Source organism: Zootoca vivipara, chromosome 6 (assembly GCF_963506605.1).
Source record: "Zootoca vivipara chromosome 6, rZooViv1.1, whole genome shotgun sequence".
Classification (NCBI taxonomy): domain Eukaryota; kingdom Metazoa; phylum Chordata; class Lepidosauria; order Squamata; family Lacertidae; genus Zootoca; species Zootoca vivipara.
In genome coordinates, this window is record NC_083281.1 from 68,111,791 (window position 1) to 68,124,609 (window position 12,819).

The 12,819-nt window shown below is 43.1% G+C and overlaps 1 protein-coding gene across 4 annotated transcripts in view; it reads right to left on the reverse strand.

The window, feature by feature from the left end:
• PHKB (phosphorylase kinase regulatory subunit beta) overlaps positions 1-12,819 on the reverse strand; it is a 153,413-nt gene that overhangs the window by 60,455 nt on the left and 80,139 nt on the right. For all 4 annotated transcript variants that reach the window (XM_035117350.2, XM_035117348.2, XM_035117349.2 and 1 more), the window contains 5 exons: positions 11,852-12,049; positions 9,460-9,517; positions 5,034-5,111; positions 2,809-2,967; positions 1,748-1,842 (listed from right to left, as the gene is read on the reverse strand). In XM_035117350.2, coding sequence (XP_034973241.1) covers positions 1,748-1,842; positions 2,809-2,967; positions 5,034-5,111; positions 9,460-9,517; positions 11,852-12,049 — 588 coding nt within the window. The remainder of the gene's footprint in view (positions 1-1,747; positions 1,843-2,808; positions 2,968-5,033; positions 5,112-9,459; positions 9,518-11,851; positions 12,050-12,819) is intronic.

Genomic DNA, 12,819 nt, shown 5'->3' on the forward strand with positions numbered 1-12,819 from the left:
TTGTGGACCACGTATTCAGACTGCATGGATTACCTTTAAGGGTTATTTCGGATAGAGGCCGCCAATTTGTTTCCAGGTTCTGGAGGCGGCTCATGAACCTCCTGCAGGTGGAGGTCAGCTTGTCGACAGCTAGACACCCGCAGACCAACGGACAGGCGGAGAGAGTCAACGCCATTCTGCAGCAGTACCTGAGATGCTACGTCAGCCAGCGGCAAACAGACTGGGTGGATAGACTGCCACTGGCAGAATTTGCCTACAACAATGCGGTGCACGTCTCCACAGGGGTGTCGCCCTTTAAGGCCAATTACGGGCGCGACCTCAGATCTTTCCCAGAGAGGGAGGGGGAGGAGGAGGAGGAGGGCCCACAGGCTGAGGATTGGGCAGAGGAACTGGAGACGGTGCACCAGCAGCTCAGAGAACACTTGGAGAGGGCCAAGGAAGCGTACAAAAGGGGGGCAGATCGCCACAGGCGACAAGGGGAGGTCATCAGGGTGGGGGACAAGGTTTGGTTGTCCTCGGAGGGCCTTCCCACCAGAGGGAGGTGCAAAAAGCTGGCGCCCAGAAGGCTGGGCCCCTTCACAGTCACGCAACAGGTCAACCCGGTGGCATACAGGCTGGCACTGCCAGAGGACATGAGGGTGCATCCAGTGTTTCATAGATCGCTGCTGTCGCCGTACAGGGAAAGCAGCAGGCTCCGAGACAGCGAACACACCCCCGAGGGAGGGGGGGAGAGGGGAGGCAGGGAGCAACTCAATGAAGCCACGGCCATCCTTGATTCACGGAGGGGGGTGGGGGGCCTGGAGTACCTCATGGCATGGGAGGACGCTCCGCCCTCCCAGAATGAATGGGTCCCCGCCACTCAGATACAGGAGGAATTCTTGGTGGAAGAATTTCACGCCCTCTTTCCCCACAGACCCAAGCCCTGGCACATGGAAAGGGAGGGGGAGGAGGAGGAGGCACGGGAGAGCAGCTCACCATGGCGCTGGGAGGCGGAGTTTGAGGAATCGGAAGACGAGGTATGGGTGTCACCTAGATCCACCCAGTCAGAGGCAGAAGCAGATTGGCAGCACATTTTTACCCCCACCAGCTCAGACGCCACGGACTTTTTGGGATTCCAGTCCTCCCAGGCGGAAGGGGGGGCCTCGCAGGACTGGGCGGAGGTGTTCACACCAACAGGCTCGGAAAGCACTGAGTTCCTAGGTTTCCAGTCGTCACCGACACCTGGGGGGGACCTGGGGAGGGGAGAAGGGGAGCTTGGAAGGGGGGTGGATGTGAGGGACAGGGGATATCGCGAAGTCCCTCCCCTCCTGAGTTCAAGCCCAGCACTGACCACAGGGGAAAGCAGAGGGAGCTCTGATTCCAGCGGGGAAGCAGGAAGTCGGGTCCGAGGCTCAGGCAAGGTAGCGGAGCCAGGGTCCCAGGTGGGACAGGAAGGGGCAAGTAAAGGGGGGAGACCCATCCCTCCAACGCCAGAATTACGCAGAAAGAGGAGGGGCAAGAGGATGGGTCTTCCGAGGCTTTTGTGCTGGGGAAAGACGCGCCAAAAGTCATTCGGAGGTTCTGATACCGACTGAACACATCACTCTATGTAAATAGCAATGACTTTAGCACTGTAAATACGCAGCACCAATAAAAGAATAAAATGCAGAGCTGCGTAGCGTCGTTACTCTGAAGTAGCCTACTCCGGCCACTGTGACACCTCTCAACCGTATTTTTTAAAAAATCAGTTTATTAAACACACTCATACCTGATTTGAGTATCTCATGCTAACATTCCGTTGATCTTGGGGAGGTATGTAACGCTTCACTGGGTCGATATCTTTAACACTTACTAAACCGTCAACTGAAAGCAAACCACCAACAATTCATCATTTGTCTCTTTATAATCAAAAGCATTTGTCATCATTATTACTCTGGAGCATGCAAGAATAAAAAAGCAATGGATTTAAATTAAAGGAGGGGTTAAAGTTTGGCATTTGAATAAATGCCCAGAAAAGCGATGGAATGTAGAAGCTGGTATTTCAATGGTTCAATGCATCTGAACATATTTTTTTGAGAATGGGTTATCCATACATGGTGATTGTAGCAGGTTTTGTGAATTACAATGATCATGAATCCAGTTTCAGCTCATAGGGCTATCTACAAGAAAGCTGCACAGGCTATCCATTTTGATAGAAATATTTTTGAATGTGTACAAAGACTTAATTCAGAGATAATGATCTCAGGCCAATAAACCATGAATAAAACATGTGCTCACATACTCCTCCAACAATTCCATCTTCAGCACTGAAGGTGAAGCTTGTTCAAACCACAGTTTCCTGTTACATCTACACCAGGAAACTGTAGTTTAATCCCTGTTTACTCTGGCCTCATGTCCTGGTTAGGAAGCCTTGCTTAAACCATACTTTTCTAATTTGGCTGTGAGATGAAACAAGTCATGCCACCAGTGTTGAAGCTAGGGATATGAGGCATAGCTGCCAAGTTATCCCTTTTTTTAAGGGATTTTCCCTTATGCTGAATAGGCTTCCTCGCGAGAAAAGGGAAAACTTGGCAGCTATGATATGAGGGGCAAGGCAAGGAGAAACCAGGTTGGTGAATGGTTCATTCTCTGCCCATTAAACTGATTAATCGTTGGCTCAAGAATATTCTATCTCAGTTGGGCTAATGTGTTAAATCTGAACTGGCCATCAGGTGACAAACACAGTCTGAAAATTTTCGTAGTCACACAAATACAACTTTGGAGGCAGGCGGGGCACATATCAAATCTGAGAAAACTCAAATTCTTCTACTTTTGCAGGTGTCTACTTACCAAGAAGTTTTGCAATGATATAAAGTGACTGTCCCCAGAGAAAGAATTTTCCATCTCGCCCATGGTTGCTGGGAAATCGTTTCTGACTGCCAGGATTTTTCTTTTCCAGTTCAACAAAGTCAGCTGGCACATAATAATACTTAGGTACAACAGGAAAGCCTGCGAAGTTTAAAAATATGTACTTAAAGACATGTAAAATTACATTATTGCAAAGTGAGGAAACATATCCCCCATGCACAACGCAAATGAAGTAAAAACTTGCTGACTGTCATTCCTAGTTATAATTCGATGCCAGTCAGCTAAGAACACTAACTGCTACCCTGAGCACAGGTTTATTTATGTCTCTCTTCTTGACTGAACAGATGCAGTGCCTGTAAAGTGGTTCCGAAAAAATAGTAATGTTTGACAGATGGGAGGGGGGGGGAAATCCCCTGCATTTCTTTAGAGGTACTATTGTTGCTCTTGTGCAACAGAAGAGAAAATATGTACAACTGCTATTGGTAAAGGCGTACAAAAGCTTCAGGCCAGAATAAAAATGAACCTAAGTCTAGGGTTGAAAAAAGTAGAAGGCTGATGATAAGCAAAAATGTTTTCAATCACTTCTGATGTATTTATCAGTTAAAGAGAAAATACATGAACCAGCTGTGGATTCTTGCATTTAAGCCACTGTCCTCTACAATAAGGCTATACACTTTTAATTCCCATGTGCTATTTAAAGGGTGCACTCGAGTTTTCCTGTGCAAACGAGGAACAAAATGGAGAGGAGGGTTAGTTGCACTGGAAGAAGTCTGCCTGTTTGTACCTTCTTGCTAAAGTCAAACTAGATGTGACGGCGGCAGTCCCATATAAAGTGCAGCATAGACAGAAAAGGGCAAGGGAGCTGAAGTCTCCAATTGTCTGCAGTTCTTTCCCTGCCCACCTCTCTCCCTTTTTTAAAGTTGCTTTCCACTCAGTAATACTCCGTGATCGGAAGTAGAGATAAGCAGGTCAGGTAGGGGGGAATTGCAAACACACCTATTTTACAAACGCAGCAAGTGTATGACCACCTCACATCTATTTTCACCCTAGAACTTCTGTGTAAATTGAGTGTGTGAACGCAGCACAAGGTAATCCCAATCAAAAGTACTGTTTGGAATCTTTTAACAGATGAACGCAATCTTAAACTGAAACCTCTTTAAAATAGGGAGTCTCCCGCCCCAAGTTTTGCCCTCATTAACTGCACATCAACAGTTATTAATCAGGATATTGGTTATACTGTACAGGGTGAGGGCATGTGTGTGTATTTAATGAAATCAAATATGACCACACACAAACTGCAATGGAAGTTAAATGCTATGTCAGTAGGGATGCTATGTATGAGATTATAAGCAATTTTTTTGTTCAGTAAATGATAGATCTTCCATAATTTATGTAATAAGAAATGGGAAAGAGCAACATCTCAGGCATTCTTCCCAAGTTGTTTAAGTTGCAGGAGGCAGCTGAGATAAGCATCCAGCGCAATCCAAAGTCTGGAGAAAGCAATCACTGCTCTTCTCTGAGCTGCAAAGAATACTGAATGGGTACCCCACATGCCTCCTCTGGATTTTAGTTAATACTGTATGAAGGAACTGAAACTACCTTTTCACGTTTTCAGGCTTGGAAAGGATTAGAAGGCAAGAGGTGCCAGAAAAGGGAGTGAGAAACAACTACATAGAGAAAGGGAAGCGAGCAACTATTGCCATGCCTAGTTTAATTTGTGGTCTCTCCATCCTCTGATGTACCAAACTGCAACCAGTGTATCATATTCATGGCTAACCACCTCTATTGACAGCAGGAATTAAAACACATATATTATGGAAAGCTTATCCATGCTTATGATAAAAAAGTTTTTAAAAATGGATCACATGCTTAGGCTTTTCTAATTACTAGCTATAAGGTCTCTCGTGCAACTGAGTAAATAACAGCAGGAGTGGGGGTGGGAAATGATTCTGGTGCAAACCTAACATTTAACCTATCAGCGTTTCTTTCACCAGTTAATGAACTCCATTTTATGATGAGCCATATTTTACTGAAGAAATGAATCAAGTTTTATGTTCACACTTGGCCTGGAGCTCTGCTTTTGTAAGAACATAGGCTTATTCTCTGGGATTTGATCAGCGCTCGCTACAGTTCCACGCTGTAGGGCCAACCCCATCATTTGCATTTGCAAAAGTTCAGATTTCTCCAGTGTCACTGCTGTACTGTACCTTCTGTTGTTTGCTGTAGCAATGGATCCAGAAGCTCTTGATATTCTTTGACTTGCTCAGTGTTACCCTTGAAGACTCCTAAAAGCAATTCCAGGAACAATTAAGGAAAGATAGTGCTTATGATAAGTGCTAGCATCATTTCAGATATTTTGCGGCCTGATGGTTGGATGGGAAGGCAATTTTTGAAGTGCTCTTGTGAGCAATAATGGGGGTCATCCAAATGGGAACTAGTATCAGGGAGCCTTGGGTTCATGCGGGACCTCCTGTCTTGCTCAATTAGTGATTTTTACCCTCCAAAACATAGTTTGCCATTTTATCCAACCCCACAAGCTGTGGTCTAGTTCAAATACCATTAGAGTTAAGAGCATGAGCCTTGGGAGTGTGTCCTTCTGTCTCCTCTCTCCTGCTCCAATGTGGCCTCGAGGAGATTAGAATATGTGCTTCTATTTTGAAATATACTCAGCTTGCTGCTGTGAAGAAGTGTGCATGCACATGAAAGCTCATACCCGTGTGCTGCTCTGTCATGCTGGCCACATGACCTGGAAGCTGTAGCCGGCTCCCTTGGCCAATAACGCGAGATGAGCGCTGCAACCCCAGAGTCGGTCACGACTGGACCTAATGGTCAGGGGTCCCTTTACCTTTAAGGTGCTACTGGAAGAAATTTTTCTATTTTATTTTTATTTTGTTTCGACGGCAGACCAAGAAATACAGTTAATGGTAATTATTTGAATAAGCCAAGATCCTTAACTACAGTTTGAAGGTTGGGTTGTTTGGACAATCCACAATTAAAACTAACCAGTTTGTCCCAGTTCAGTCATAACAACAAACCAAGGTTCGATGAAATGCTTCTGATTTCCATTTCATGACTGCACCATAGAAGCAAAGGGAAATATGCCAGCATGAGGCTCGTGCATGTAATGTTAAACCATGGCTTAGGGTTCCATGTGACTACTGACTATGTTTTGTGCTTGCTTGCAAGCTAGGATAAAATTCTCACAATCCAGTCAAGAGCAAAACATAGTGCAGGCAAATCAGCAAACTGTGATCTGCTGCAAACAAAAGTCAACACATGAGAGGAGGAAGGAATGGGAGATTATGAACCTCAAACTATTCAGTGCTTGAACAATCCCAGAGAATTACAAAATCTGTTCCCTTTGCATGCTCTTCTCAATCCAGCTACCACAAAAGTCCACAAAGTCACTTTTTCATGTGTTGCATTCATCCCCGCTACTTTAGTGTCTCTTGGCTGAAAATAATTTCCCCTCTCAGGTAGAGGTAATGCAGTGGCAAATTGACTTCCTCCTACATGCTCTTAGGATCACAGTGTTGAGGCGTGATCAGCATGGGTTTTCATTTGGTGACATTTGTCTGTAATTCACACTTCTTGGCTGTACCATTTCCCCCTTTCCTAGAAACTCTACTGCATATACAATTCCAGATTTTATATTTCCTTTAAGACCAAGGCTGCAAAGCAAAAAAAAAAAAGATTTATTTGAAACTAGATGAAGTTTCAACTAGTTATTTTTACCAGTAGTTATTCTCATCATTTTTTTACCTTGCTGTGGCTCTAGGCCCTGCCTCCATAAATGAAAACCCTAATGGCAGATACAAAGGAATTTTCTTACTCGGTCAGACAAAAAGATCCATCTAGCCTAGCATTGTTTCTAGTATGGACAGCCGGATGCCTCTATACATCAACAGGAGCAACATCTGGTATACTGTCTATATACAGGCATGCTCCATTTAGCCATAATGGCTAATAGTAATTGCTAGACTGATCCTTGATGGAGTTGCCATCACCAAACCCAAGGCACTCTATCAAGCAGCCATTACATTACATTACATTACATTACATCAGGCTGAAAAGGTAGGTGGAAAGAGAAGGGATGCAGGGTCATTCCACGGACACAGCTGAGAGACCAGCAACTTTTGGCTTCTCCTCTTTTTGAACATTCCTACACCATCTGTTCATTAGAAGAACTAGTAACAAAGAACCTGTACCTGAGTTTGCTTATTTCCTCCTCCCTCCCTATTAATTTTCCTTTTTGCCCTCCCTTTTTAGATTGTATACCCAGTGTTGTAAGCTGTTATATTAACCTTTTTTTCTGAAGCATGGGATAAGAATTGTTAAAATTAATACATAATAAATAAATAATACAGTGAAGTCAGAGTGTGGCACAGGGTGAACTGTAAAAGTGAAACACACAGTAGGTTTTTAATTAAAAATCTGAAACTTCACTACTGCCATTACTACTGCTATGTAAGGTGCTGCGCATAATGGATTCTATTCTGTTCCTATCCAGAGGGCTCAAATTCATAGTCTTCTCTGATTTTAAATTTTCTTTGCTTTGCTAATTATTCAACATGCAAATGCCTATTTCAATGGATACAAACTGGATTACTGTCCTGTGTTTTTTTTTTTTAACTGCTCTTGTACAATGGCTAGGAGTATGAAATCTGAGCCAGGAAGTACCCATTCAAATTTCACTTAAACCACGAACTCAGCTAGGAGACTTCTGGCAAATCACCATCTCAGAAAGCTTCCCACATGTAAAATGGGGATAATAATTCCCACTTACCTTACACAGGTCTTATAAAAGATTTATGACACATATATGCGCTCATTAATCATTCAAAAGGTGCTAACTACATGCCAGGCTTCACAAGTCTTTAGCTAGGAATTCTCTTTTTGCATATTTCCAATGCTGCATGAATATTGAGGAAAAATGCAATATTGTATGTTCGCTACAGAACACATTGCAACTTAGGTTTTGGAAGGGAGCTTTTCCCAGCCCTTCCTGGAGATGCCAGGGATTGAACCTGGTCCCTTCTGTATGCAATGCATGTACTCTATCACTAAGTTACATCCTGATCTGGAAACTCTAATGTCCATCAACTTACAGGAGAAAATGGAATCTATGCTCTTTTGCTGCAGAAACTCCAAATGAAGAATTATGATAATTTGCTCATCTCTTAACTTCACAGATTGAGGGCAAAGAGCCCCGGGAGAGACTTACGCATGATAAATACAAAGAAAACCCCACAAGCTCACGGCTAAGATGAAATCAAACTATCTAAGGAACCTGCACGCCAGCATTCTCTCTCATTCTCTCATTTTAATTTAATTGTTTAATCTCACAAAATGGGACACGATAAAGAGTTTTATAAAATTATGAATGGTGTGCAATAGGAATGGTATGGAATGACTGGGTGGCTAAAAATGTTTTGTTCTTTCAGATAATAACTAATGCTTTTAGAGTCTCCCAATGAAATTGATGGCTTGTAAGAAAGTATTTTGTCAGTTTGACAAGAGAAACGATTTCAAACAATGCATAATTGACTTGTGGGAAATGTGATGACTACAATTAGCTTAGGTGGCTTTTAAAAATGGATTAGAAAATGGGCGGTCCATTAACAGCTACAAGGTATGGAAGCAAAACGGAGGCTTCACATTCAGAGGCCATGTGTCAGCTGAATATCAGCTTCTGAGGATAAAGACCCAGGGAAGGTGAATGCTTTCATGCCCTGCTTGTGGCTGTCCTGAACCTATCAAGCTGGCCACTGCTGGAACCAGAATGCTGGACAAAATGGACATTTGCATGGAAAATAATTTCGGGCTACTCGATAAATTAGTACTTTTGAAGCAAATTACATGGACATTGATGGTACTGAGAGGAGGGGTGGCTAATGTGTGCCCACCCCACCCCAGCCAGCATGACTATTGACCAACAATCAGGGATGATGGGAGCTGTAGTCCAGCAATATCTGGAGGGTCACAATGATATAGAGACATGCCTAGAGCACAAGGGAATCTCATGAGTGTACAGCTTTCTTCATTCATTTCAATGGATATCTGATCCACTTCTGCATTTTGAAGTGGATTCTGCCATACCCACCTCACGAGATCTCGTGAAAGCTCCACAAGATCTCGTGAGATCTGACTGGAACCTGCTGCTGCCACTGTTTTGCGGGAGCCACTGTGCAACCCAGGTAAGGGAGACCTGGGAGGGGCAGGAATTGGGGAACATCTTCCCATTTGGCCTCAGGCAACAAAACAGGACATGCCGTTGCTGATGATAGAAATACTGTAAGAGAAACTCAGCTTAAAGTATTTGCAGTGAAGGGACAGAACAGAACTTTTGAAATTTTCCTGGCCATAAACAAACCCAAGCATACTTTTCTCAGAAGTAAAAACTGATGTGCACAATGGAGCATTGCACACTCAGATATAAAGTTCATAACAGAAAATAAGTTTATTCTACAAGAGCTGAAATCATTCCATTAGTTATACTTTGGCAGCAACATTGTCCCTGAAAACCTTGGCATAAGTAGATTATAGCCTTCCCTCTTGGATTGCTAAAAACATTTTATTGCTGAATTCCAAGACTCATCCTCTGACAGAATAAGAAAATAAAGTCATACTTACCATCAATCATCATGAAAATAAAAAAGAGAGGAAATTCACACTCAATCCCATCAAAGAGCTGAAATTAGAAAAGGGGAGAATTTAAGATGCATTTGTGTTGCTTCTGGAAATCTATTCAAATTTCCCACTACATCAAAGAAACCAAAGATAAACATGAAAACAAATTATTCATTTAGATGCAACAACTCTTTTTTTTAAAGGAGGGGGGGAATTTCAGCTTGCTGCAAAAGATTCACAGGACTTTCAAAAAGTCTTGTAGCCTAATTTTATGCACAAAATGCCTCACAGGCTTTTTATTCTCGGCAAGGAAATTTTCATTTGAACTGAAAAAGGCAAAAACAAAAGCATTTGAAGGAAAAGCAAAGATTCTATTCAGACAGCCTTTAATGGCAAACATTAATACTCTGAAGCACATAGAAATTTGGTTATTAATACACTCCAGCCTGTAGTCAGCTGTGAAATTAAATAAAATGATAAATAACTCAGCGGTTTGTTAGGGGGAAACAAACTATACATTGAGTTTGAAATGTAAGCACATTTACCTCTAAACAAATCAATCAGGGAGAAAAGTGCTGATGCAGCACTCCTGGCCACTGCACACCCAAAGCTACCACAATCATCTCCTTCGCTAAAAATAGATTGCAAAGAAGTGCCAAGGCTAATGGTTCATATGATTTGCTGGCTCTTCCCTGTTCCCCTTTATAGAATGAAGTTGTTCTCCATTTTGGATTGCAGGGATTAAAAGAACACTTGAAACTGAACCTCCGTCTTTCTCCACAGATTTAACTACGCAAAATCAGGATTAAAACAGTAAACCCAGGCTTAACTCAAAAACGTAAGTTCTCATGTACCACTTACCCTGCCTTACTTCCTCCCCCACCCCCATTCCCACCCATAGGGATAATCTGTCTTGAAAGATGGCTCACATCTCAATTCAGTCTTGGGTGGAGCATGTCAGCACACGGAGTGGAGATGTACTACTCCTGGGCAATTAAGCATGGCTAACGGGTCAAGAATTAGGGAGATCAGTGACATAGCATGTACATTACATGCATAAGGTTCTGGCTTCCATCCCTAGCATCTCAACACAGGGCTGAGAAAGACTCCACCCGAAAACACTGAAGATTGCTGGCAGTCAGTGAAGACAATATCGAGCTACATGGACTAGTGATCTGGCCTGGTATAAGGCAGCTTCATAATGGGTCACAGAACTGTATACTTCGTCTCCTATATAAATGAAGCTGCTGGATAATGAGCCCAACCAATGGGCTGTCCAGTACCTTTTGGTCTTCTGAGACTGGACATGAGTTTCCAGGGTCTCCTCTTTCCCAGCCCTGCCACATGATATGAGTCAGACAATTACTCCATCTAGCTTTACATTGTCTAGACTGACTGGCAGCAACTCTGCAAGATTTCAGACAAGGTTCTCTCCCAGCCCTAACTGGAAATGCCAGGGGTTGAACCTGGGACCTTCTGCATGCAAAACAGAAGGAGCTGTGGCTCTACCACAAGGTGAATTGCAAACTTTAGAATCACAGAACTGGAACAAATTTCAATTATAGCGAAGTTGCTTGGTAATCTGTAAACATTGTTCTAAGGCATCAAGTCCCAAAAAACAGTAGTTGCAATCGCTTCTTTCCATTAAGTCAGGGGTGGGGAACCTTTTCAGCCTGAGAGCCACATGACCAATCTTCCAGAAGCCACATGCCAGTGGTGGGGAGGGCCAGGGGTAAAAGTTGATGTGACTACAGGCAAAAGCAGGAGTAATGGATGTGACTCTTGTATAGTTGACTACATTCCAGGTAGGAAAGTCGGAGGATTCAACAAACACACTCATCTCAGTATCAAGGTCAGCAAGATGACACATTCCAGGGTAAAGGAGTGTGTGAAGCAAGGCTGGTGAGACCTGGGGTGTGACCTAGGGTGAAGTGGGGTGGCCTGAGAGGGCTGAGTGTTAGAGAGGCCCAGAGGGCTATATCTGACCTCTGGACCTGAGCTTCCCCACCCCTGCATTAAGATAAAAAAATAAATATTTTGACAGGTGGGAATGTAAGAGGAATCAACAAGGAAATCTGATCAAAAGTAACCTAACATTAGAATTTTTTGTTAAACCAATAGATTATATAGGAAGCACTAATAGAATCTGCACTCAAGCATGCACAACCATGTCACTACAGTGAAGCTAATTAGAAATCTGAATCTGACATTCAGAGTCAAGGTAATTAATAGTTTAAAAATTATTCACAGTGGGCAAACCTGGAATTTCCTTGCCTGGTAATCATAGAAAACACATTTCAATGAAGAAGGAACAAATCCTATACACAAGTGCACATCAAACATTTGGGCACACATAAGTCAATCCTTTCCAGTATCACATGAACAAACCCTTTACCTTAATTTCTGCTGGTTTGTAATATTGTCGATTTTTGTCCTCCAATGCAGTCCTATAGCCATCTCTCAAAAACCGTTTGAATCCGTGTTTTCCTTTCAGCTTCCTAACCACCTTGTCAATTGTTTGGCTGTACAAAGCTTCATCATCCACAGCAAAGGCAGGATAGCTAATACAGGGCAGGAGGGCAGCATCAGTGTTCTGGCAGAAGAAAAAGGGATGTTTTCTAAATTATGGATGATACAGAGCAAAATGAACCATGAAACTGAAATCTAGATAATGGGAACTACTTATCTATGTTTTAATACATAGGCTGGAAACTTTGTTGGCCTGGCAGACCAAATCTTTATTTCCCCCACCCCCACAAGTCAACTTTGACCAGAGGGGTGTCATGACCCACCTGTCAATCAGCTGACATCATAATGACATCAGGTGATTGTCAGGCAGGTTGTCCTACGCACAGATGAAAGTTGGCATACTGGCGTGGCAGAGAGTTCAATCCTGCTTTTTGTAGAGCTTGATCAACCAATCCAGCCATATATTTTACCTGCTCCACACCTGGCACCACCTGTTTGGCCTGCAGGCCAAAGGTTTCCCACCCCTACTTTAATAGGGGTGGGAAACATCCAATAACTCCAATCCAAAGTTCCTTGGGTGCTCCAGATGAAGCTCCAATGATTGGAGGTTTCCTCTCATACTTCAGTGTCAGGAGCAGCTTGCTAAAGAAAATGAGAATGTGTGAATGGAGCTGCTTTGACTCTGAAATTGAAAACACTTTGTATAAGAGTTCTGTGTACCCTCTGGAGCACCCAGCAAGGTTTGGATTGGATCCTTTTTAAACCAGATTGGGCCAACTGTTTCTGCTGCATCTGTAACAATTGCACAGATCGTCTCAAGCCCTAAAACTATTTGCATTCAAGCATTTAAAGAAATATTATAATTACTTAAGAACCATGTTTATCGCTGCTCCT